Below are 23,747 nucleotides of genomic sequence, written 5' to 3' on the forward strand. Positions count from 1 at the left end.
AGGAGTGTGGAAGGGAGGCTATAGAACTTGAGGGAGAAAGAATGAAAAGTGTAGCAGTGGAGCTCACTGGACACAGATGAAAATGAACTATATAACTCTCAGGGATGGAGATGGGAGGGAGGGACTGGGAGAGAGTGAAGAAACAGAAGATACTGTACAAAAGGAAATCTACTCACTACCTGACTGGTGTAATTGTAATCTACATCACCTTTATAATAATAATGTAAATTAATTTAAAAAGAATAAGCCAAAAAAAAGAATTTCATGAAAGAATAATCCTTAAAAGATACGCATAAAAATACCACACTAGGATCCACACTCTTGAACATGATCAATTATCATCTTCTATATACAAAGAAGATAAATCTGGCTTAGCCAGAACTTACAAGAGTGGAATATCAGTGATTAACTGCACCAAACAACAGAGCAATTCTTCCAAAAGATCTTCTGAGTCGGAACCTGGTAAGACACATAAAAAGTTTTTTAAACAAGGTATAAAATAGAAATTGTTTAAAAGCTAGGTTTTCATTTCTAATTAAAGACAGACTAATTTTATTATGTATATTCAAACACTAGTTTTGACCTCTAAAGGAAATTCAAATTATGCATACTTGGCATTTAATTTGATTTCCATCTAGTACAGGAGTTGTGACTATATTATTTGGTTTGGTTTTTTGTGTGTCTTATTTTAAATTTATAGGATTTATCTTTTTTTTTTTTTTGGCCAGTCCTAGGGCTTGAACTCAGGGCCTGAGCACTGTCCCTGGCTTCCTTTTGCTCATGGCTAGCACTCTAGCACTTGAGCCACAGCCCCACTTTGAGCTTTTTCTGTGTATGTGGTGCTGAGGAATTGAACCCAGGGCTTCATGCATGCTAGGCAAACACTCTACTGCTAAGCCACATTCCAGCCCCGTGAATATGTTATTAATAGAACTTTTAAGACAGGAAGATATTTTAAGGCTCTTATAGGCCAACAGCTTTCTAATTTCTTATGCTTCAAGTTCTTTCAACCGAATTTTATATTGCAGACAAATACATAAAATAGATTTTTAAAATATCAAGCTGATTTTTTTTCTGGCTCATTTAAAGCAAAGGCAGAGGAGCTGTGCACTTGCCTGCCATAAATATCTCAGCTCTACCTCTGATCTTGTTGCTGAACCTCGCCGTACTTTTCATGAACCCATGGGAAGGGATCTACATATTGCAGATTGAATCACTCCAAGAAGCTAATCATGTCATTATGGACAAAGATAAAATGATTTTCTAAAGTCATAGAAGAATGCCAACAATAGGACACAAATTACAATTCTAATAGAAATATTCCTCTACCCAATCTGCTACAGTTAAGAGACCTCAAATTTCCAAAGCCAACCACTATCTTCTGAGACTTCTAGGCTTTGGACACTACTTATACCTGCTGCTTCCTGCAATTCTTTCCTCAGTTCCAAAAACATTATTTTTTTTCTCAAATTTTTATTATCAAACTGATGTACAGAGAGGTTACAGTATCATACGTTGGGCATTGGATACATTTCTTGTACTGTTTGTAGCCTTGTCCCTCATGCCCCCCTCACTCCCCCCCTTCCCTCCCCCCCCCCCGAGGTATTCAGTTCACTTACACCAAACAGTTTTGCAAGTATTGCTTTTGTAGTTATTTCTCTTTTTTTACCCTGTGTCTCTCAAATTTGGTATTCCCTTTGAATTTCCTACTTCCAATACCAGTAAACACGGTTTCCAATATACTCAGATAAGATTACAGAGATAGTGTAGGTACAACCATAGGAAGGTGATACAAGAACATCATCAATAATAGAAACTACACATACACTTAGGACGTTGAAAGTAGTTACAACTGTGATATATCACTTGTTTCCATAACATGGAGTTCATTTCACTTAGCATCATCTTATGTGTTCATAAGGGTATAGCTATTGGGCCTTGTGATGCTCTGCTATGGCTTGCCTAAACCTGTACTAATTATTCCCAATAAGGGAGGCCATAGAGTCCATGTTTCTTTGGGTCTGGCTCACTTCACTTAGTATAACTTTTTCCAAGTCCTTCCATTTCCTTACAAATGGAACAATGTCATTCTTTCTGATAGAGGCATAAAATTCCATTGTGTAAATGTACCACATTTTCCTTATCCATTCATCTATGGAGGGGCATCTGGGTTGGCTCCAGCTTCTCGCTATGACAAATTGTGCTGCGATGAACATTGTTGTGCTGGTGGCATTACTGTGATTTTGTTTGTGGGCTTTTGGATAGATACCCAACAGTGGGGCTGCTGGGTCATAGGGGAGTTCTATATTGAGCCTTCTGAGGAATCTCCATACTGCTTGCCAGAGTGGCTGAACCAGTTTACATTCCCACCAACAATGAAGTAGGGTTCCCTTTTGGCCACATCCCCTCCAACAATTGTTATTATTATTTTTCTTGATATATGACATTCTTGCTGGGGTGAGATGGAATCTCAATGTTGTTTTGATTTGCATTTCCTTTATGGCCAGTGATGTAGAGCATTTTTTCATATGTCTATTAGCCATTCTCATTTCCTCATCAGAGAAGTTTCTTTGTAAGTCTTTAGCCCACTTGTTGAGGGGGCTATTGGTTCTTTGTGGTCCAAAAACATTATTTTAACCAACTTTCTAAAAACTATTCTTCTGCAGTATCTGCTGTCTCAGAATTAGCATCTCTGGGTTCTTCCACTGTCTTTTCTTCCTATTCTCTCAAAAAACAGCACTTGTGTAAGTGGTAATTAATGATTCTTAAGTTGACAGTTCTCTTCTTGGCTTCTTTGACTCTCATATATTTCCATTCAATTGCCTACTAGCTATCTCTAGATATATCACGAGTACCTCAAACATCATGTGTTCAAAGCAAATTTACTCTCTTAACAATTCAGATTTACTTGTTTCTTTTTTATTGGATATACTGTATCAGTATATCCAATGCCAAAACCTAAACTGCTCTCTCAAAGATCCTTTAAAAAAAAAAAAAGACAATTTCTGGGGTCCTCTCAACTATACAGTCAGTCTACCTCTCCGATCTTGCCTGTTCTTTACTTCTTCTGCCCAGTCTCATCATCTTAGTTCAGCTTACTAAATTAAAACTCACTTCTGAAGATCTTTATACTTTCCAAGTTACGAGCATTCATACCTCTATTTTCACTTACCTTCAATACAAATTCCAGATTGCTGTGGAATAAAGATAACTAAGCTCTATCCTTCATTCTCCTGGTTTATACCTTTTGGTACTTTAATCTGTTACAATGTATCAGAAAAAAATCTAAACTGTAAGGTACAGCAAGCCACAATCCCCATTTTATAGGCTCTGCATCCCCTTCTACTTCTACTATCCCTTCACAGTGTATATCCCAAGCTACTGATTATGTGTCATTTATACCCAACAACATTACTTCTACCTAGAATATCCTCCAATCATGAAAACTCTGTATCTGAATAAACCTTTCCAGTCTATTTTCTACATAAAATTTGACTCCTTTGTCTCACCCTAAATAAAATAATCATATATCAAGTATCTATATTTTGTGCATGGCTTTCATTGTACTTATTGATTCTGCTATACCATCTGTCTAAATTCAGGCAACCTCCTACTGGACTCTGCACTTCTTGAAGGCAATGACTGATAGAATTTCCTCATACATTGGGCCCTCTATATAATCTATGGATATATCCCAAAGTTCTACATTTCTGGATTCAACCAACCAGAGATTGAAAATATTTGAGTGAAAAAGTTACACCTATAGAGAAAATATGCAGGGGCTGGGGATATGGCCTAGTGGCAAGAGTACTTGCCTCATATACATGAGGCCCTGGGTTCAATTCCCCAGCACCACATATACAGAAAATGGCCAGAAGTGGTGCTGTGGCTCAAGTGGCAGAGTGCTAGCCTTGAGCAAAAAGAAGCCAGGGACAGTGCTCAGGCCTTGAGTCCAAGCCCCAGGACTGGCCAAAAAAAAAAAAAAAGAGAGAGAGAGAGAGAGAAAATATGCAAAGCTTTTTTTCTAGTCTTTATTCCATCACTGATACAAAATAACAATTTGCATAACATTTTCACTGCACTGCATTGTAAGTAATATAGATATATTTAAAGTATACAGGAAGATATAGTATATGTACACATACATATGTCACATGATATGTGTGTGTGTGTATATGTGTGTATCATGGCATTTTATGTAAGGGACTTGAACATCCATAAATTTTGGTTTCTGTAAAGAGAACAAAATCCCTCACAGATTCTGAGAGAACTACAATATATACTCAAACCAGGTGCTGGTGGCTCACTCCTGTAATACTAGCTACCCAGAAGGCTGTAACCTAGAGGATCATAAAGCCAGCCTAGGCCCAAAAGTCTAGATTTCATTCCCAATTAACCAGCAAAATCCCAGAGTAGAAAGAGGCATGGCTGAATTATTAGAGTGCCAGCCATGAGAAAGAAAGCTAAGCAAGAATGAAAGGCACTGAGTTCAAGTCCTAGAACTGGAACACACACAAAAATGTGTGTGTTTCTGTGGGTGTGTGTTTACAAAATACATGTTTGCTAAATGAAATGCAGGGATATAAGTAAAGATTCAGCAATTATATCCAAGGCAGCAAAACACTTGGAATTCTCCCAAAAAAGTTTAGCAATTTTCTTAATAGACAGTGCTACCTGGCATTCAGAATTTCAGAGAAATTCCTGTCTTGCCACAAATAGAATTGGCACAGAAACCCTAAGGGCTGAGTATAAATATTGAAGACAATATTAAACCACACTGAATACACAGATCAATGCTAAAAAGGATACACAGTAAAACTCAAGTTTAACAACCACATTAAATCTCACTCCAAGAAATAGTGAGCTTGGCTCAACTCCTGAAGAAAACAAGGGTCAGGGATGGAGGTATGGCTCACTGACAGAGTGTCTGTACTGCATCCATGAAGTTTTGGGTTCTATCCCTAGCACCTTAAAAAAAAGTGCAAAGGTATAACTAAACATCTGTCATTGAGACTACATAGTAAGAAACAGATCTACTTTAAATTTCTTATATTGTAATGGCTGTTCAACCCTATCCCAAGTGGCACACAGTATATACTCAGTATGTATTGCTGAACTGCCACTCCTTGGCTCGTTCCAAAATACAGCCACCCGCATTCAAGTAAGAACATTAAAAATCACTCACTGATTCCCTAAAGAACATTTCAGACCAAATACCAGTTTAATAACCTATCCTTGTTCAGCCAAGCAACCAGAATAGTTTTTATTTTGGTTGGTTTTTTTAGTTACAGAAGGCAAGGGAACAGTACTCAGTACCCCCAGATGGTGTCTGGTTGAATATTTTTTACTTCTAGAGTGGTAAACACTTGTAATTTTTAACCTTAAACAATGAAAAGAATTCTCCATCCGGTTTTATGTGCCATCTAAATCATGACCAAGTTTGTAGGAGAATTCACAGCATTGTTATCAATTTAATATAAAAATAAGGATGATGATAGAGTCCATGTATGTGAAATTTCAAGACCAAAATTTTAGAAAAAATATGAATAAGCAATTTCCAATTTAAATCTCTTAAGACTTCTACATACTAAAAATAAAACTCCTCAGTGGAGGAAGAGAGAAATAAAGGTGAATAATTTTGAGATACAGTGAAGCTATGTATGAGGAAGGCATAAGGAACTTCAGTGAAAGCTGTTGATCTATACAAGAGGGCCAGAAGGAGAAAAAAAGCATGATTCTGAGCAAAATGTAAGATATGCATATTTGAAATACCATAGTGAAATCCCTTGGTGCAAAAATACATTAAATGTAAATGGAATGCAGCAAAGTAAAATAGGCTTGTGGAGTTATAGGCCACAGTAGAAGAGGTAACCAAGAGGATAACTAAGGATGAATAAGGTTAATGTAGCTTATTTGTATGTATGAAACCAGAACAATGAAACCCGTCAAAATATTTTTGTTTTGTTTTGTGTCAGTTCTGGGGCTTTTAGTCAGGCCTGAGCACTGTCCCTATGTTTTATGGCTCAAGGCTAGCACTCTACCACTTGAGCCACAGCTCACACTTTCAGCTTTTTGCTGGTTAATTGGCGGTAAGATCTTACAGACTTTCTTGATCTGGGTGGCTTTCAATCACAATCCTCAGATCTCAGCCTCTTGAGTAGCTAGAATTACAGGTGTAAGCCACCAGCACCCTGCTTGTCAAAATAGTTTTAAGAAGATAAGAGATGCCAAGGGCTGGGGATATAGCCTAGTGGCAAGAGTGCCTGCCTCGGATACACGAGGCCCTAGGTTCGATTCCCCAGCACCACATATACAGAAAACGGCCAGAAGTGGCGCTGTGGCTCAAGTGGCAGAGTGCTAGCCTTGAGCGGGAAGAAGCCAGGGACAGTGCTCAGGCCCTGAGTCCAAGGCCCAGGACTGGCCAAAAAAAAAAAAAAGAGATGCCAAGCACTCATGGCTCACACTTGTAACCCTAACTACTCAAGAAACAGATCTGAAGACTGAGATAGAAAGCCAGCCTGGGCAGGAAAGTGTCCCTGAGAATATTATCTCCAATCAACCACTAGAAAACTGGAAGTGGTGCTGTGGCTCAAAGTGGTAGAGCCCTAACCATGAGCAAAAGAGCTCAGGGACAGTGCTCAGGCCCAAGTTCAAGCCCCAAACCAAAAAATTAGTTAATTTTTTTTTTTTTTTGCCAGTTCTGGGGCTTGGACCCAGGGCCTGAGCACTGTCTGTGGCTTCCTTTTGCTCAAGGCCTAGCACTCCACCTCTTGAGCTACAGCGCCACGTCTGGCTTTTTCTGTTTATGTAGTGCTGAGGAATTGAACCCAAGGCCTTGTGCATGCAAAGCAAGCACTCTACCACTAAGCCACATTCCCAGCCCCTAGTTAATTGATTTAAAAAAAGAAGAAGAAACGAGAAAGTGATACGGGGGTAAAGTTTGGAAATGTCATAATAAAATTCCCCTTGTAAACTAATGAATGCTAATAAAATAAATTGACAATAACAAAGCAATTGATGGAAAACAAAGCAACAATGGCAACAAAGAAGCAAACAGCTCATATAAATTAGGTTACAAGTAATTATTATAAGGAAATGTTGAAAGACTGAGTTACTTATTGTTATTTTTGGACTCAAAAAAATCAGAGCCAGCTTTTCAACACTGCCCATAATTACAGTGCCAAAAACAAATACTAAAAACTAATCAAGTTAGGCACCAGTGAATGGCTCATATTTATAATCCTAGCTACTCAGGAGGTTTAAGATGTGAGGACTGTAGTTCAAGGCCAGGAAAAGTCCATGAGATCTTATCACCAATGAATTACCAAAAAGCCAAAAGTGGAGCTATAGCTTAAGCAGTTGAGTAGGAGAGCACTGACCTTGAGCAAAAGAGGTTTAGGGACCCCCCTCCACACACACACATATACACACAACTTAATCAAGAACAGAGACATGGGCTAGGAATAGTATAATTTTAAATGCTTATATGTGAGTCATAGTTCAAGCCTCAAGACTGGCAGCAAAAGAAGGAAAAGAGGCTTAAATCATTGATCAGTAGTAGAATCTCAAACTACAGACACAGGGAAAATTAGGACAAATATAATTATATATACTAAGAATAGCAAATTCTTAACTTTATAAAGGTACTCACTGGAGTGGAGAAAAGATATTCACTGGACTTATGTGGATGGATCAGCTGTAGGCTCATTGATAAGCAAAAAGAACATTATTAAAGAGCACAATTCCTAAACTGTTAGCTTGACATAAAAGGAAGCAATCTGTAAATACATCCACAGAATTATCAAATAACTAACCACACAGGTGGCTCTTCTAGTATGATGACCACCTTGACAATATGGTCAATGGTTGAGAAAGTGTAGCTTGGCATTGCCCTATTAGATAACAGGACATACAACAAAGAATCTTGCTTCTCAAGGTTGTGTAAGAATGGATGATTCAGAAGAAATAAAGTAGTCAGGATTAATGTTTGATCTCAAGATCAATGTAGTCTATCTCAGCAATAACGAAAAATAATTTTATAATAAAACAGCACTTATACTTTAAAAGTATAAAACATGCATAGTTTTTAGGATAGAATACACTAACAGTGTTGGATTTGCAGGTGTTGGATATATTATGTTCCCAGGCCCTGTGGAGATAAACATTATTCAACTCTGGCTGTTTGAGCTTCATGGAAAGATCTTCAACTCAGCAAGAATAACTGTTTTTTATACTATTGGTACCACAAACATAAAAGGTAACATTTAAAAAACTAGCACATGCAACTAACACACACAAGTCACGATTCTAATTAAAAGCTCTGTTTAAACATCAGTATTTTAAGAAATATATAATACTTTATTAATAAAATAGTAAATGGAGCGTGCTTATCTCTTAAAATTCAAAATCAATAAATCAAAACACAAGCTCTTTTTGAAAAATCAATGACGAATGATAAATGATAATTGTGAAATAAAACGAAGTAGTTTGAAGATATTACATTAAATTCTCATAATAATAAAGAATGTATTAACATTCAAGACCTCAAAATTCTTTACCATTTCTGATATATCAGTCCAGGTAATTTTCTCAAAGAACTTGATTCAGCTTATTACTACAATACAGAATATATGTTAGAAAACATGCCATGATTCAAAAAAGAGGATAAAGAATGGTAGAAAACCTAAGTTCCAAAGTAACTTCAAAGGGTCTTGACTTCATCATGTTCCTTTCTGTTTGCTCTGTGTGTGTGTGTATGTGTGTGTGTGTGTGTGTGTGTACTTGTGCTTTTTAGATGGATCTCCCAATGTTCTCCAGACTGGCCTCAAAACTTGAGATCTTCCTGCTTCAACCTGCATGCTGAGATTAGTTATATAACACTATGCCAAGCCTCCTTTCCTTCTTAGTAGATCAAGAAAGATAGGAAACATATTTGCCTGTAACCAATTTAATGAGAGAAAAAACAACAACCATGCCTTTTTTTGGTGACAAAAAGGCCTCCTATCATTGAAATCAGTTTTGATGAAAGGAAAACTGCTCAACCTGTGATGATGTCATATAGTTCCATGTGATTCCTGTGCCCCACCCCTCTTTTCCAAGGAAATTTCACAGATCTCCACTGAAGTTAAGCTACTTCTTTTTCTTAAAACAGACATGTAGTAGTGCATCAGAAGAGGCTCCAGAATGGAGGCACAGAATTCAAGGAAGAATATTCCCTTGATTTATAACAGAACCGGACAGTTGTTTCCTGTGAGAAGTGACAAGGGTAGGGTACTACACATGGGGAAGATATCAAAGAGCTGGAGCTCTCACAGATAGAAAAAAGGAAGGGGAAAATACACACAAATACACACACACACACTTATTTTATTTACATAACTTATTTTAACTTGATATTATTTGAAATTTAACTTTTTAAAATCAGCATCAAGGGCTGGGAACATGGCCTAGTGGCAAGAGTACTTGCCTCATATACATGAAGCCCTGGGTTCAATTCCTCAGCACCACATATATAGAAAACGTCCAGAAGTGGCACTGTGGCTCAAGTGGCAGAGTACTAGCCTTGAGCAAAAAGAAGCCAGGGGCGCTGGAGATATGGCCTAGTGGCAAGAGTGCTTGCCTCGAATACATGAGGCCCTGGGTTCAATTCCCCAGCACCACATATACAGAAAATGGCCAGAAGTGGCGCTGTGGCTCAAGTGGCAGAGTGCTAGCCTTGAGCAAAAAGAAGCCAGGGACAGTGCTCAGGCCCTGAGTCCAAGCCCCAGGACTGGCAAAAAAAAAAAAAAAAAAAAAAAAAAAGCCAGGGACAGTGCTCAGGCCCTGAGTCCAAGCTCCAGGACTGGCAAAAAAAAAAAAAAACAACAACAACAAAAAAAAACCACAACCTTAAAATCAGCATCAAGGAGAATTTAAATGTATATACCTGTCTTTCTCTCCCTCTTTCTCTTTTTGCTTTCCTCTAACTCCCTACCTTCCACTCCTCAAATGAAGAAGGTAGCAATTTATACTAACTCAAAACTGGACAAACCATGAATGCTTTCTCATAGAATATGTCTTTGGAACAAAGGGACAATACAAAATGAAAACAAATAAAACTGCTAAATTGATATTTATATGTTAGCTTTGCTCAGTAATATCAACGTTTTCACATTTTGACTATGAAATGAAGGATCAGAATAGTAGAAAACACCATTATTTAGTTTCCCTGAAGATAATTAACTACATTATTTTGTTTCTAAAGAAACTTCAGAAAACTAGAGGAAAAAAAACTTAATTTTTTTTTGCCAGTCCTGGGGCTTGGACTCAGGGCCTGAGCACTGTCCCTGGCTTCTTTCTGCTCAAGGCTAGCACTCTACCACTTGAGCCACAGTGCCACTTCCGGCTTTTTCTATATATGTGGTGCTGAGGAATCGAACCCAGGGCTTCATGTATACGAGGCGAGCACTTTACCACTAGGCCATATTCCCAGCCCCAATTTTGATATTTTAAAGGTAAGCCATTTTCAAGGAAGAAATTAAAAGATAAATTAATTCTGTATTTGCCTAGTGTCATTAGAGAAAAAGACTTTCCACATAAGTCAAGCAGAAACATAAGATTATTGGTATCATATTCAAACCCAAACTAGGTTTTGCCCAGCCATCTGCAAACTGAAGAGATAGTGCATTAAGTAAATGCAGGTGAATGCCATTAACTCTATAAACTTATTTGCACAGAAAATGAAATGCTCTGGCCTGCAAAATGTCCTGCACACCTTGTATATAGCACTGTTGTAAAGAAAGTTATTTCCTTCCCTGGGATAGCTGTCACCTTTCAATTTCCTCAAAACCTGCAAAAGCGCTTAGTGAGATTCTGACTTCATAGGCAGACTCCTTAGCCATGTACTTAATGAAATGGCTAGCAAGGCAGCCAGCCACAAAAAAAGAACAAAATGTTAGAAGACTACAGAATCACATCTTCAAAGTGTTGGTCAAAAACAATACCCTTTTCTCACTCAGAAATAACTAAGGATGAAAATGAAAAAAAAAAAAAAAGACTATAGTGAAACAAAAATTTCTATTCCATTTCTCCAAATGGTTTCAAGATCTTTAAAAAGGCTAAAAGGACTCTAAAAAACAAAACAAAAAAAACTTCCTTAAGTTATTTGCTAGTATTTGTAGGAAATTCCTCTACTACCATGTAATGAGGTCGTAGAAGGGAGGATTAAATACATACAGTGGCAGGGTACTGGTGGCTCACACCGATAATCATAGCCACTCAGAAGGGCAGGATTGTGGTTCAAAGGCAGCCAGACGAGAGAGTCTGTGAGACTCTTATCTTGAGCAAAAAAGATCAAAGACAGCACCCAGGCTCTGAGTTCAAGCCCTAGTGCCAGCACAACAAACAAATAAATAATACACAGTCTTGCTACCACCTTGGGTAAGACACTTATTATTTTGTTACGTCATATTCATTTGTGTGAACTGTTAATATAATTCCATAATACTTAATGATAATACCTGAGTTGGTTGGTTTGTTTGTGTTTGTCTTGGTCAGCTGTGGGGCTTGAACTCAGGGTCTGAGCACGGTCCCTGAGCTTTTTCAATCAAGGCTAGAGCTCTACCACTTTGAGCCACAGTGCCACTTCCAGTTTTCTGGTGGTTAATTGGAGATAAGAGTCTCAGAGTTTTCTGCCTGGGCTGGCTTCAAACTGCAATTCTCAGATCCCAGCCTCCTGAGTAGCTAGGATTACAGACATGAGCTATCAGCTCCTGGCTCTCTTGAGATTTTTATAGTCTAACAATAGTTTCAAGAAAATCCTGACTACATTAAAGCTTAAAATTCTATAAGTTTTCATATCTAGCTATCTATTTATCTACCTTCCTACTATTTATCTCCTACCTATCTACCTGCTTATTTTTGTGATGCTAAGCATCAAACCCCAGGTCCTGCCTCACTAGACAAGCATTCTACCATTGAACTACATCTCTATAATACAATTGTGTTTAAATTTTTCAGGAGTTGGAGGCATGACTTAGTTGATAGACACCAGCCAATGAGCGAAAGGAGCAGGTACCAAGTTCAAGTTCCAGGCTCCAACCAAAAAGAAAAGAAAGTTTTCAGAATTCAGAAATATATCATAACTAGAAGATGCACTCAAAATCAGTATGCTGAGGGGCTGGGAATATGGCCTAGTGGCAAGAGTGCTTGCCTCCTACACATGAAGCTCTCGGTTCGATTCCCCAGCACCACATATATGAAAACGGCCAGAAGGGGCGCTGTGGCTCAGGTGGCGGAGTGCTAGCCTTGAGCAGGAAGAAGCCAGGGACGGTGCTCAGGCCGAGTTCAAGGCCCAGGACTGGCCAAAAAAAACCCCAAAAAATCAGTATGCTGAGATTCTGACTTGATGGACAGTAAATCTATTATGTGTTTCCATTGGCCAACGTTAGATTGCAATGTTTCAAAACACACATTTTTAACAACCACAATGGAGAAGCACTCCTACAAGTATGATAGTAACTGGGATTATGTACATAGACACTGAAACCCACATTGTACACAAACTTCAGTTAAAAGCGTAAATGTTACAAAGTTTTCTCGATATTCTCCCCCTAGAAATTGCAGATTCTGACACTGAACCATATGTAATCTGTCAGCCTGATGAGAATAGAAATAAATATATTTTGAAAACCTAAGTCAGAAAATTAAAGAGTAATACTGTCTTTGCCACTGCTTTTGCCAGTCCCCTTTGCCATCAAGCACAGATGCAAAAATTTCATAATCCATTTTTCATTAGCTAATCATCTTATTCTTCTCTTTTGTTGTTCAGCTTGTAATTGTAATGTTAAGATATGAAATAGCAGCTATGATCTTGAATACTACAGGCCCCCCTAACAACTGGCAAACAAATTCTTTCCACCAATATCAGGAGCATAGATATATTCCCTCCATTTTCAGAAAAAGACATATGTGCACATCATAAAACTGCCTTTAAGCTGAGGATAATGGCGTGTGTCTGCATTCTCAGCTATTATGGAGGCTGAGATAAAAAGGATCACAGCTCAAAGGCAGGATGAGAAAAAAAGTTATAAAGTACTCATTTCAACAAATAAGCAGGGAATAGTGACTTGAGCCTGTAGTTCCAGCTGTGTGGGAGACATAGTAGGATGGATCAAGGTCCAAGGCCATCCTAAGGCAAAAGGCTCAAAAGTCTATCCAGAAAATAAATACAGCACAAAAGGTTGGGAGCATGATGCAAGGAGAGTGCCTGCCTCATAAGAACAAGGCCCTGGGTTCAAATCCTAGTAACACACACAAAAAAAGATTGTCCTTGAAAATGTTAGTTCTGATAAAGCAGTCTCAAACACATCCAGATTCAGACTATTGTTATGTTCTATGAAAGTAACCTTCAACATTCATAAAATCTGCGATTTTGATTGGTTGTCTCCCTTAGTAGTGCATTCTGTCAATTATATTTACAATAAAACCCCCATTTTCTTTTCCTTTTTTTCTTTTTGTTTGTTTGGTTTTTTTTTTTTTTTTTTGGCCAGTCCTGGGGCTTGGACTCAAGGCCTGAGCACTGTCCCTGGCTTCTTTTTGCTCAAGGCTAGCACTCTGCCACTTGAGTCACAGCGCCACTTCTGGCCATTTTCTGTATAAGTGGTGCTGGGGAATCTAACCCAGGGCCTCATGTATATGAAGCAGGCACTCTTGCCACTAGGCCATATCCCCAGCCCCTGTTTGGGGGTTTTGAGACAGGGTCTTCCCATGGATTTCAGGATGTCCTCAAACTTACAATTCTCTTGCCTCTGTCTTCCAAGTGTTGGCACTACAGATATGCACTACTACATCTGGCAAGCACTCTATTTTCTTAGAGGAATACCTTTGAGTTTTCTTTAACTTCCTTCTTCCACATGAATGGAAGTCATATATAAATAAGATAATTTCCCACTGACATTTTTATTAGGATAGAAAAATTAAAAAGTTGTAAGGAAAAAACTTCTAAAATCATATTCCTAAAACTTAAGCTATATATGTTATACATGTTACACCCAAGGACATCTTCAAAGACAATACTTACTATAACTACCTGGAGATTTTTCCTCATAAGTAAAATGAAGTTGCAATTCCTCTTCAGACATCTCACAGATGAATACTTTCAGCAGACAGCAAATAATAAATAAAGCATTATGTGTCTGCCAAATGAAGATGTGGCTAAAAAGACAAAAATCACATAAGAATACATAATCACAAGGAAATCAGTTTGCATCTAGTCTATGAGTTGTCGATTATTTTTCCCAATCTACTTATAATATGGGAACGATGTTCCTCATGATTTATACTGGACAAGTGATACCAATACTTTTACTTTATACTTCATCCTGTGTATCTTACAAAGGGAACTACTTAAGAAACTGTTTAGCAATGCGGGTAAGCATAAATGCTCTGTTCTCAATTTTACAGTTGTTCAACATAAAGGCAATTTAAAAAAGACAATGGTACTATAAGAAGAATATATGTAATACATTCTATAATTTTAAATGGGAACTGGATGCCATGGGCTCACGCCTGTAATCCTAACTACTCAGGAGGCTGCTATCTGAGGATCACAGCTCCAAGCGAGCCTGGGCAGGCAAGTCCTCTCACTCTTAACTCCAATTAACCACCAGAAAACCAGAAGTGGCACTGTGGTTCAGAGTGGTAGAGCACTAGCCTTGAGCAAAAAAGCTAAGGGACAGAGCCCAGGCCCTGAGTTCAAGCTCCCAGACAAGACAAAAAAATTTTTTTTTAATTTTTAAAATGACAAAGTACAGTGCAATTTTCTTATTTACATTAATGCCTATTAACTCACTTAAAAGCTTTAATTGGATACAAGATAATTTGCATGGATATCATAGAAATGGACAATCTTTTAAGATATTGCCTTCTAAAAATTGTTTTATATATTCTGTATCGAAGACGGGCACTGGGGATTATGAGAATAGCAATTTGAAGCCAGCCCAGGCAAAAAAGTCCAGGACACTCTTATCTCCACAGAAAATAGCCTGAAGTAGAAGTGTGTAACAAGTGGTAGAACACTAGCCTTGAATGAAAAAGCCAAGTGAGAGCTCAAGTCCCTAAGTTCAAGCCCTCGTGCTGGCACAAAAATAAATGTTTATGTCAGCTGGAGGCATGGTTTGAGGTAGAGCACCTGCATACTAAATACAAAGCAATGATTGCAAAATCCAATACTACCAATAAATAAATAATTCAGAAATCTTTAAAAAATGCTTGGGTCATAAAATTTTAATATACCTAACATGCAGAATATATAAGAAATGGAAAAAAAAGACATTCAAACTAAGCCACTGTTTAACAGGTTATGATTAGCAGTGATAATGGGGATACCTTTTTAAGTAATAATTCAACCACAATCTGCTTCAAACTCTAAATTCAGATTTCAGATTTCATAATGTCACTCCCAAGGTCTTATAACACTAAAACCTCTTTTATCTACTTTTCTTTCTCTGTGTGTGTGTGTGTGTGTGTGTGTGTGTGTGTGTATGTGTGTGTGTGTGTGTGTTCCTGGGGCTTGAACTCAGGGCCTGGGCGCTATCTTTAAGCATTTTTGCTCAAAGCTAGTGCTCTCCCACTTGAGCTATAGCTTCACTTCCAGCTTTTTTGGTGGTTAATTGGAAATATGAGTTTCACAGACTTTTCTGCCCAGATTTGCTTTGAACTGCAATACTCAGATCCCAGCCACAGAAGTAGATGGGACTGCAGGCATGAGCCAACCACACCCAGCCGCCTTTTTTTTCTTAATAAGGAAAACAATTCCTTCTCATGGGGCTTTCAAAAGGCCATACATTATTTCCACAATAAATGAAAGCAAATACATTGCTAAATATAAGGAGAAAATTAATTAGCCAACTTACTTCTGACATTCTGCTGAAAGTTTGAGTTCTTTGGTTCTAGAAAGGAAGACCTTAATTAATGCACCAAGATTTCCTGTTCGAGGATTGTTTTCAACTGCAAGGCAAGAAAGGGATTAAAAAGTTAAAATCAAGAACTAAAATCAAAGCAAACATACCATTTTATTTATAAAGTCAAATGTCAAATTAAATTTTCTCACTGACCAACCTCATTGCCAGTTTCACATGCAGAATAATAAACAATGAGAGAAAACTGAACTGTTAATTCTTGAAAATAGTAGGAGACGAGAGGGAAGCTTGGATTAAGAGCATCTACCATTTTCACTCCAAGAAGAATCTGTGATACAGGAGAAAATAGATTCTGAAGAAAGAGAGGGAGAGAACGAGAAACCTAAAAGAAGGTAGCAGGGAAAGCAGAAAATAAAGAAACAATCTTGGCATAAGAGCAGCCAGTCCCCAAGATCTCTGTGGCAAGGGAAATAAACTCCAACAATTCAACAAACCTGCCAGCAGACTGCCAACTCTTATCTAGCTGGGAGAAAATCCCACAAAACCTGCAAGCCTTAACTCCAGGAGTAAAGGGGTTTGTGATACAGCAACTTCTCTAGTGTAGAAAGTTATCATGGGTGAAGAAACTCCCTTTATCTCTGAGAGGAACAGTGAATCGAATTACCAGCTTGAGAGAGTGCCTACTGTCCAGACTAAGTTATTTTGGGTCCCAGGGATAAGAAGTAATCACAGTTCAATGACCCACAGGACAGTCACAGAAATTGGGTATAAATCAGTCATGAGAGGTAGTTGAGGAGAGTGAAGTGTGTCTAACAGAACCCAGCAGGAAAGTTTGAATTGCGGAAAGCTATACTGTCAGCTCAGAAAACAGAGGCCTGGGAAGCCTGGCTATACCAAATGAAAGAGGTTTGGGACTCCATGTTAAGCCACATAGCAGAAGCACTAGCTTTGTCTAGAAGAGAGTACGGTGGTAACTCACAACATCAGGTACAGGCCTTCATGAGAGAGATAAATGAGACCCCAAAGGCAGTTACCCTAGATAGCTGATAACGGGGGCAGTCTGGGACCCAAGTGCTGAATCACAAAGCAGAGGTACTATTCGAGACAGCTAGAAGTCTCAAGATGTAGGTGTGGCAGCTATCACATTGCTTCACCCTCCGGATAGAAAAGAATCTCATTGCTTGAGGCCAGGACAGCAAGGAACCTTTGAGCCTTAGGTTCCAAAATATTCACTGTCAAGAGACTAACTCCAAGCTCCATTTACTGACCACATTACTTCAACAAGGGTCTTGAACTCCACAGAGCAGAATTTATAGTGAGGGAGAGGGGGGAAAAAACCCTCACAATCTGTTTTATATAAATGCATTTGTTGCTGATTAGGTTTTTGTAAGGGAAGGAAAAGGAACCCGCCACACAGTTCAGGCAGAAAGGAGTTTATTGGGGGGAGAGCAAACTGCTGGCCTGCATGCAGAAGGTGGAGGTGTGGGGAAACAGAAGGGAAGGAAAAAGAGAAAAAGACAGAAAGAGAGCAAGAGAGAAAAGGAAAGAGAGCGGGACTGTGGTGAGCCAGATTATATAGGGAAAGGTGGGAAATCTGGCCAGGTGGATTGGATGTGACCTCAGAAGCAGGAGGTCACTGCCTCCAGGTGTGCCAGTTACTCAGGTACTGGGCACAGACTTAAACAGGTTGGGGGCATCTGCATGGAGCCCTCCCCAGGGTGGAGCTTATAGTTTGTTTACATTTTTTGGTTAACTTAACTGTATGGATATTTTTTTCTGTACATCTGATATAGGCCATTTTCTTTTTAGTTTTTACTTTTTTAGTGTTGGCTATTAACTTCCTTCCATTTACTTATTAGTTTTCCTTCTTTCTCCCTTTCTTTTTTCCGGAGTTATCATATCCGAACGAGTGTACTTGCCTTTCAGTTTTAAATCACATTTCCATCCATTTTTCTATACCCTTTCTCATTTACAATTTCTCTTTCCTTTCATGTATAAATGTTCACTTGCTCATGTTTTCTACTATTCCTGCTCCCCCATCCCTAATCCTTGCTCAGTCCCTTGACTGCTCAAGCATCATTTTTGCATCTTGTTCTTGTATTTTGTAATAGTTGAGTTGGGGATTCATATTTTGTTGTTGTATTGTCTTTTGTGACTGTGGTTGTGTGTGTGTGTGTGCGCACGCACACACACGTTGATCCAGTTCTCTTCATTTTGCCTTCCTGTATCCTAACCCAATACAACTCTACTAGGGTGTTGTTGTTTTTTTAATACTTAGCTCACTCTACTTTCTCATTGGAACCTTAGCTCCTTCCTCTTTCTTCCCTATATAACTAAATACCTAAGATATCTACTATTCATTAGCATTATCTTTACTAGTTCTTTCCTACTGTCACCTTGGTTAACTAATGTCTTTCCATTTGCTTCATCTACAAATATTGGAGCAGCAGAGGTGACTAGATTTCATTAGGAATTACCACAATAAAGGTTATGTTTTATCAATTCCAAGTTAGTATAGCCAAGCTTTCTCATCCTGAATAGACAAAAGCTTCACAGTCTTCTATCTTATATTGTATATTTCAATTTATGTGATTATTTTCCTTCCAAGAACCTGTAAAATCAGTTTTTAACCTCAATTTAAATGAGGAAATTAAGGTTCTGCTAATAAAACCGAGAGCTGAAATTAATATCATATAAACATTCCAGATCCCATGCTTTTTACCAAAATATAAGTGATTATAAAGAAGCTTGCTAATATATTTCAGTGAATAATATGGTTTGCACTGTTATGCCAACAATGGCATACGCTGCCAAGGTAGCAGACATAATACAGGACAAATCATGACTACTATGCCAACTATCCACACCATGAAACAATTTGCTATTTTCACTTCTCTCAGTATTTCAACATTCAAGTGGCTTACCTCAGCCTACTGCTACCACTACAAACATAGCTAGATATGTATTGGTTGAACAGTACCCACTAACTTAAAGTACCCTTCCAGGGCATCAAGGAGTGCCACAAACAAAATTATGACTGTTGTTATTGTTAAGAATAATATGCTACCTTTTAAATTAATATTTAATTTCATATTTTAATTCATATTTGATATAAAAATTCATATAAATAAGAGATACTGGCACACCCATATCTATAGCATCACTATTCACAAAAGCTAAACTATAGAATCAGCCTAGGTATCCATAGTGATACATAGAGGAAAAAATGACATTTAGCATTTAGCTAATAATTAACAAAATTGATATAAGATTATACTCAAGTCTAACATGGGACTAAAGTATGGTAAGTATTCAAAATAGTATAAAACATTAAAGTAGAAATTTTTAGAGAGGAAATATATAAACATGTATTTACATTTGGGCATAGTGTAACTATCATGAAATATATGTATGGCACTGAAATGTTTCCTTCAATTGCTGTGTATAATAATACATTTCCCAGTCTGGACATTCCATATCTCACTTGTTTTCTAATACTATTCCTTCCTGATTTTGCGCTATACTTGCACTCTTAAGTTTCTACTGCCATGCCTGAGTTCAGTTATAACAACCTCCACCACAATCATTACCAATTTTGAGCTTCCTGAGAGTACTGTTCTGAAACGTTTACAGGAGCCAATTCATTTAGTTTTCATAATTTCCAAACAGCAGCACTCTGACTCCAGAATCAGTAATATCAACCATACATACACTGCTTTCTCACCTTGTAACTTCATTATAAAACTTTCCTGAAAATTCACATCCTAAAAAATTTCTTGGGGATGGGGATATGGCCTAGTGGCAAGAGTGCTCGCCTCGTATACAGGAGGTCCTAGGTTCAATTCCCCAGCACCACATATACAGAAAATGGCCAGAAGTGGCGCTGTGGCTCAAGTGGCAGAATGCTAGCCTTGAGCAAAAACAAGCCAGGGACAGTGCTCAGTCCCTGAGTCCAAAGCCCAGGACTGGCCAAAAAAAAAAATTTCTTAACTGGGTCTACTTTATGAGTTCTTAATTATATTCATTCAATAAACCTTATTTATAAAAGAAAAAGGCAAAGATAGAGTGACCCTTACTTTGAGGGTTATATATGCATCATAGTGTATAGCCATTACATTTTAGACCAGTGCTATTTAACATTAAGTCTGGGAACCTGTACCAATCCATAATAGTATAGATATACAGACTGAGTGGTTAGAAACATTTACAGGAGTGGTTTGACAGTGCAATTTTATGTCCATTGAGTCCAGCAAGAAGATATATATTCTCAGTGTCATTGCTGTGTATTTTACTTCCCAATAAAAACATTTCCGCTTTCATTTTTATTGTGTTCTAAAAATATTGTTTTGATCAAAGGGTGGTGAGAATGTTGAAGGGGTGACCCTGATCAAGATGCACTTTATTCATAAACTGCTTGTTAAATAGCACCTTCTTTGTACATGTACTTAATTTAAGATAATTTAACTTTCTTTAATAAAAATAGTGGTTTATGAAAGGAGAAGGGATAATCTTTCATCATTAATAAGAAGCACAATTTTTTAAAAGAAGCATTATAATATTGAACCTACTCATTCAGAAAAGTATTCAAAAGGCTAAAGGAAAGGTTCACTCCAAGTATTTCTTAAACCCCTTGCTCCAGTATTTAAAAACTTTTTTAAAAGGTGAGAGGTATGGAAATATAATGGAGGGGTAAACTTGTTCAAAGTACAGTAGAGGTATCTAGGGAATTATTACAAATAACCCCCCTCATGCTATTAATGTGTACTAATTAAAAAAGAAAAAAAATACAAATACTTTGAAAATATTGCCCCTTTCACATATACACACACTTGTGCAATACACACACATGCACACTCTTCCATCTTACCTAAAGACTTGCAGACTGAAATGGTTGCCTCTTCCAACAGTTTCAACTCAGTGCTGGAGAGACAAAAGAAGAAAAGTTACTTATAATCACAATATTAAATATCTATTAATACTAAGTATCAAAGGAATATGTAAATCAGAGAAAAATAAATAAGAAAAACATGACAAACAAAATCAGCAGTAAGAAATGAAGCTTCAATTTTCAATGTAGTTAGGAAAATTAATCTTTGATATGAAATTGCTCAAAAAGATGGGCTCAGGTGGGAAAAGACAAAAAAAATAAAGCAGAGAGCTCAAAGTAGAGAGTATAAAATAGGAACTCAATTTTCCCAATTCTAAAGCAGAGCTGCTAGTCCAATTATAGTTATTTAGAAAAATGTCAGTATTTTTAGGAGATACACATAGTACCATGATACCTGCAATACTGTAACAGCTAAACGAAATGAAGGAGAGAATACTTATGCAAGCTTCAATGATTCTCAAATATATAAAAACAAAAACAAAACACAAACATACACAAATGGAAACAAATACATAGAGACAGACATGGACACAAAGTAACACTGAGTCAGAAGGCACAGAGAGATAAGGATGGACAGAGCTCTTTAGAAGAAACCCCTTGGGAAAAGGTTTATGCTTAAATTTGACAATCATTTCTTATTTGTAATGTATTTTGCCTCAAAAGAGATACAGGTGGTTTGGACATGACTTTTTCCAGAAAACCTTCAGATCACCTAAGACCAAGTTAGAAAAGTACTCAATCATAAATCTGAGCACCTGGAGGTAAGAAGGGTCAACTGCTCACTGTGGCACTCCCAGACTAGCACAAAGCAGATACCTTGTCAAAATTGTATGAATGAATGCCACTATCTGGTACTTCTTGCAAAGATGGCAAAATTATCTCCCATTGCTCCTCAAGAAACTTCCTAACAAGAAACTTCCTACATTTAGCAGTCAAGTTTAGATTTTTGTTAAGATATTTAAAGCTCAGTGATGGAGTGCTTATTTACCGTACAGGGCATGAGGTGGGTTCAAATCTCTAGCACAGGGTGGTGGGGACTGAGGGTAGGATTTTAAAGATGTTTACTTATTTCCAAATGTAAATTGCTGATCTGTATGAAGCAGTCTGATTTCTTTGTCATAATGAGCTCCTTTCCCTTGGAAAGCTCCAAGGGAGCTGTGGTGAGCCAGCCAGCATCTGCACTGATGTACAGGCCTGGCTCTCAGTACCTGGGGCTAGTATTGCCCCTACCTCCTGAGCAATCACCACTTCTGGGCAAAACCATCTTCAGTTCTCTAAGAAAACAGGGAAAAGTGCATTTGTTCACTCATGCATCCCACCATGCCTGATTCCACTAAAGGAAAACACTTGGTAATTATCTGTTCAATAAAGCACTTGCAAGGTTCTTTTGCAATGTGCCTGTAATTTCTGAAATATTACTTCTATAAAAGAAATCAGCCAGGCATACTTCTGCCAAAACCAACACACTAATTGTTATAATAGAATTTCTTTGCTCTCATCCCTCCATTCTCTACTTTCTGAACTTCTTGGAACATGTAAGAATAATCTGCTTTCCCATTTGCTTGATTTAGAGCCATAATGAGGTGGTAAGCAACTGGGGTGGTTGGTAACTGTTGCTGCCTGTTATAGGCATCTATGCAGAGTACTGTTTTAGTTAAACAAATGAGCTCAGATGTTCTGGCAGCAGGCAACTAACAAATCATCATTTGCCGTAAATAAAAGTAAAATGGTACTGCAAAAATATGCCAATGTTTCCAAGACAATTACAATTAGAAACCAAGTGTTGATTCTGAAGGCAGATTTGGAGCACTGGAAACATGCAAAGAGATTTTTTTAAAGCAGCAAATATTCACACTTATTCAGATTAAATAAATTAGTAACACACAGAGTACTTCAAACTTACTATATACATAAAATCCAAACTTTCATGGTCAATTAGAATACCGTCAACAATGGGAGGTTAGGGATCAATACTTAAAATGAGTTATTAGTTGAACTTTTCACTAAACAAACTAAATGCTAGATAAACAACTATATTGATCTAAGACCAGATATGTCTCTATCTGAAGCAATATGGCTCTATTCTTCTTACATGATGGCACACAAGGGACCTTCTTCTCAAACCTTGACCATCATTCTGGTAGTAACACAAACAGATGGCATCACAGAACAGGAAATCTCAGTTTTGCTGGTGACATCCCAGTGAAGAATGGAACCAAAGGGACTGGAGAGCTATGCCCAATGATCTCATACATACCTCCCATAAGAATATCTGAATTAGGGCTAGATCTTTCAATTTTTAGAACCATCACGGGACTTCCCTATATAATCAATTAGTAAAGAAGTGATCATTAATATTTTCACAGACAGTGAAGTTCTATTATAATACCATTGCAATTTCTGTATTTTTTTATCTGTTCACCCCCGTATTTTGATTTCATAAATCTTTAGGGAGAAATCTGTTAACCACATCAACCTCACACTCTATACATACTCCTATAAAACTTCCACTACAAAACTCCAGCAACAAACACTGGAAATCCAGTCAAATTTCATCTAAGTTTCAAACAATTAATGCCACCTCCACTGAATCTGACAATATACGTCATGACACAGTTAAGTTACTGGGAGTATAAATAGCAAAGAAGACAGGAAAAGTAAAACAGATCAAAAGAATGAAGAATCTTAATATGCTTTTTCCTAAATGTAATGAAGAGTCATTATGCACAAAATAAAAAGCACACACTATCAAACCCCACAAAGCAGCAGCAAGTGTCCCAGATATTCCTCTTATCATCCTGAAAATTTTAGCAAAATGAAAAAAATTTGAACAATGCCTCTATTAACATATATGGTAAGGCTCAGAAGAGTCACTACCTTTAGTTACAATTCCATAAAGTCAGGTCAGGACAGTCACTGCATTATTCACCACTGTTCTCAGCATTAGGTCACAGACTCAG

General features: G+C 37.7%; 1 protein-coding gene across 3 annotated transcripts in view; it reads right to left on the reverse strand.

Annotated features, from left to right (window-relative positions):
- Positions 1 to 23,747, reverse strand: part of Dym (dymeclin) — a 276,321-nt gene that overhangs the window by 215,059 nt on the left and 37,515 nt on the right. For all 3 annotated transcript variants that reach the window (XM_048363482.1, XM_048363481.1, XM_048363480.1), the window contains 4 exons: positions 20,767 to 20,819; positions 15,894 to 15,987; positions 14,060 to 14,193; positions 387 to 459 (listed from right to left, as the gene is read on the reverse strand). In XM_048363482.1, coding sequence (XP_048219439.1) covers positions 387 to 459; positions 14,060 to 14,193; positions 15,894 to 15,987; positions 20,767 to 20,819 — 354 coding nt within the window. The remainder of the gene's footprint in view (positions 1 to 386; positions 460 to 14,059; positions 14,194 to 15,893; positions 15,988 to 20,766; positions 20,820 to 23,747) is intronic.

The sequence above is a fragment of the Perognathus longimembris genome, chromosome 15, assembly GCF_023159225.1.
Source record: "Perognathus longimembris pacificus isolate PPM17 chromosome 15, ASM2315922v1, whole genome shotgun sequence".
Classification (NCBI taxonomy): Eukaryota; Metazoa; Chordata; class Mammalia; order Rodentia; family Heteromyidae; genus Perognathus; species Perognathus longimembris.